General features: G+C 36.7%; 1 protein-coding gene across 1 annotated transcript in view; it reads left to right on the top strand.

Annotated features, from left to right (window-relative positions):
• The first annotated feature begins 3,384 nt into the window (after positions 1–3,384).
• LOC144968787 (schistosomin-like) overlaps positions 3,385–4,086 on the top strand; it is a 4,344-nt gene continuing 3,642 nt past the window's right edge. Inside the window, exon 1 of the mRNA XM_078907462.1 lies at positions 3,385–3,544. Within this exon, the coding sequence (XP_078763588.1) occupies positions 3,508–3,544 (37 nt within the window). The 5' untranslated portion in view covers positions 3,385–3,507. The remainder of the gene's footprint in view (positions 3,545–4,086) is intronic.

Here is a 4,086-nt window from a genome sequence, read left to right as displayed (position 1 = left end):
TTCACCCACATTGTTGATTGTCTAAAAAGACTCCCCCCCCCCCCCTTCTTTCAGTAAAGAAAGAAAGCACGACAAAAAGAACATCTCTCTCTCTCTCTCTCTCTCTCTCTCTCTCTCTCTCTTGTTGTCCCTCTTTCCTTTTCATCTCTCTCTCACTCTCTCTCTATATATCTATCTATCTATCTATTTATCTATCTATCTATCTATCTATCTATCTATCTATCTATCTATCTATCTATCCATCTATCTATCGATCTATCTATCTACCTATCTATTTATCCATTAATAGGCCTGTCTCCCTTTCTGTGTGTCTATCCATACATTTAACCTTTTTCATTTTTTAGTTACTCGTATTTCCATCGGCAGTTTATTGATTGTTGATGGCTCTATTTACTATTCTGCTTTTGTACTTAAAATTAAATGTTTTCCCTACAACAATATCTGTAAGTGTAAGATTAGGCAACCGTTGTCCTATTAAAGTCTTTTGTTTTTATCTTTTTAAGGGTTTTAAGGCGATTGCAACACATTAAGGTCATATCAGCGCCAGTAAAAAGGAAAAAATGGGATAGTAATAAGTTCTAGAACTACAATTAAAGCATCCAAGAAAAAGTAAGACAAAGGAGAATTGGATCAAATAGGGAACATATGTAGATTCCAAGAGCAAACTATCGAAGTACTTAGTTTGAGATCACCTAGCTAAAAGTCTTATCCAGTCACAAGCGCAGGTCCCCACTAAGAGGAATACACTCAAATGTTTACAAATCATATTATGATATGTAAACAAAACATAATACATTACATAACAGAGAGATGATTTACAAGGAAAAAAATATCATCTCCCAAAACTATATATACATTTGACTGTTTCCCCTCTCACCAAGGGTATCCGCTCAGGGCCATGACAAAACCAAGTAATCTCATTCGATGACAAAGACAGAAAGCTCGTTGGAAAACAGATATAGGGGGATAGAAGACAGTAAGTACCTCCCTGCCCACTATGGGAGATCGGGAACCCCACCCAATTAAAGTCTTTGCATGTCCTATAATTTCATGAATAAAGCAAGAGGGACAAAGGACCCTCACCTCGATCATTAACCAATGCAGCTAGACAAAGAAATAAGAGCACGTGGTGTTTATCAAAATGCACAAACACACACATATGTAACACACGCATGCTGACGTCATGACACATTGCCCGGGCATTTTAATGGCCAACAGGTGATGAGCGTTGACCAATCAGAATCATTCATTTGTAAAGTTGTCAGGGAAAAACCTAGACTTGTTTACAGTTTTTAAAGTTCATTATTGGTTGAACCATGACATTGTGGAAACAGTCATGCTTTCTCTGAGATCGATAAAGACGCGCCCTTTGCTGTGGTATCTTACATGGTATTGATGGAGGAAAAGACTTAATATTACTAAGTCTTGGAAATGGTTGTTCTCTGAGAGAAAGTCAACTCTCGTTTTGAATGTGTCATTGATAGTTGCTTATTTAAAGTTTAAATATATATAACTTATCCTCAGTATTATGTTTTCATGTAGAAAAATGATTGTAGTTTCTGACACAACCAAAAACTGAAATTTGATAATTTTGACCATTCCCACTTTAAAACCGGTTTTCTTCGTTTTCCAAATCCCGACTTAATACCGCTTCGAGGCGTAGAGTCACATATTGCCAACAAACTCATAACCTCTACCAGTCGGATGATATGTACCAACACACAACATGAGGTATAACCTTAAACTTTTGATGTCGAATTAATACAATTTAGTGAGACACACTCAAAAAATGTATGGATAAATACAAACAACAAGGTAACGTTAGTTTCGTTCCTCTTATATTGTTTTCATTGTTGTGCCCTAGATATATGCACTTTCAAGAAGTGTGAAATTTTATTTGTATAGGCTAGCGCAACATCAAGTCGTAATGTGCTTAAGGCGTTTTACAAAGGGTATCAATCCAACAGCTACACAGAGACACAAATGCTACAGGTCAAGTATCCATTTTACTCCGGAGTATGGTGAAAACATGTGTGTAAAGAAACTTTGTGTCACCCACAGCAGGACTCGAACCCGGGACATACAGGTCATAAAACGAGTAGGCATAGCCCACAAATCCTCACGTATAAATTTGTCCTTGTAGTTGTTGACAAGGTGCAGTGAAATGCAAATTTGGGATAGAAAATAAAACTCTCATAGCGGTAGTACAATTATTTTAGATATACAGGGTGTCCATAAAGTCACTCCCTGATTTCAAAGACTGACTATTCTAAAACTGTTATAGATATTCGCATCTGGTTTTTACCATCTATAGGGAAAAGCCATATTTTCATGCCCATTAGCCATTACATTACCAAAATCAACATAAACTTAAAAGACCAAATTTTTCTCTCCTTCTATTTTGTATTATCAATAGTGCGACAAAAATCGCTTGTTCGACGGGAATGTCATCAATCTTTCAATACATGTCTCAAGATTATCGTATTTAAAAATGTGTTCCTGTAATGATCTGCCAAACTGGGCCATGAAAAGTTGTTGAGCTACTTTTTTGACGATTTTGTTTCCTGTAATCACATGACCCCCCCCCCCCCCCACCCCCGCGCCCAAAAGAAAATAAATAAAAAAAGATTTGTGTCGCGCTTCTGCCATTCGGAAAAGGAAGGAGAGAGAAACGATGTCTTCTAGGTTCAGGATGATTTTGTTAAATTTGGTGATATATTGTGGGTTGATGACTAATGAGCATAAATGTAGGACTTTTCCATAGAAGATGATGAATACCAAATGTAAATATCTACAACAGTTATAGAATAATAAGTCTTTGAAATCAGGGAAAGACTTTTATTTGTGTCACACTGTATACCGCAGTTTGACACCCGGAACTTCCCGTTCCTATTTCAGTTCTATATAGGACAGGTGTAAATGTGTGTAAAAGTCTAAGGAAAAGGGCCAACCACTATCAAACAGGGGTTCGATCTCGAGACCAAAGCAAGACGGACTTGTTACTCCACTTCATCACAACGACACAAATCTATGACCAAAGTAATGGCAGACAATGCCTAGGTTGTTCAAGCATTGACATTGCTGAGTGGTTTTAAACAAAGGAAATGCAAATTAATAATGAGATGCATTCATTATTAAGACAAAAGATCTGCTGAGAGAAAAATGTCAATGTAGTGATCATTATCATGTAATAGGCGCCAATCTTTTTACGTCAAACATTATCCTGGATTCAATTTGAATACATAATTAATGCTCTTTAAAATGTCATTCATCCAGCTGGCATCAATTTCAGTCATCCGGGTTTTCAAGCTAAATCAAATGCATGGGTTATTTTTTATTTGCTTCATGATTACATCCTGCTGATAATTGCACCACCCACCTAGATCTTGTGCCTGTAGGTATATATAGACCTCCGAGAACACTGATCATTTGTTACAGATTTTAAAGGAATTAACTCAGATCACTATTTTCATTCTTGTGTTCTTTCGTACCGACCCACTTGTCAACATGAAAGCTGTTTTCTGCCTTCTTCTCATCGGCTGTGGTAAGTAACTTATAATTTTTTATATCATTTTCCTGTAGAGGCAGATTTTATACTGCATTCTTATGTTGAGCGGACAGTATCAGTCCTTGTTACCATTTGGATAAGACGTTATACCGCTCGTAAATGACTTTCAGCCAGATCTATCAGACCCAGTTTTCCAAGCACTGCTAGGTGAACAGAAAGGAGAGAAAAAACCGCGACTTAAACTGGAGTTGATATTGGTATATTTTCTTGTTAATCGAGTGCTCTACCAATTGCTGTACCGGAACTGCGGAACAGGTTCAAGTAGAATCATAGAAAATCTATATTTATAAAACCATTTTTAACAGACGATAGCCCTTATCATAATTTATTATACTATCATAATTTTCTGCTTCAGGCAAACCCTAACCTCTAATTGTCATGAAGTCCGGATTCGATATTCTTTGATTAGACCTAGTTATAGCGAAAACACATTCTCAAGTTAAGGATATAAACATTAAATTTACATTCATCCAACTACTGGATAACCTCAATGGAATAATGGCAGCACGTCTGACCGT

The sequence above is a fragment of the Berghia stephanieae genome, chromosome 3 (genome assembly GCF_034508935.2).
Source record: "Berghia stephanieae isolate SIO BIC M18660-M18661 chromosome 3, UCSD_Bste_1.3, whole genome shotgun sequence".
NCBI classification, from domain to species: Eukaryota; Metazoa; Mollusca; class Gastropoda; order Nudibranchia; family Aeolidiidae; genus Berghia; species Berghia stephanieae.
This window is presented reverse-complemented; position numbering and strand designations above follow the sequence as displayed.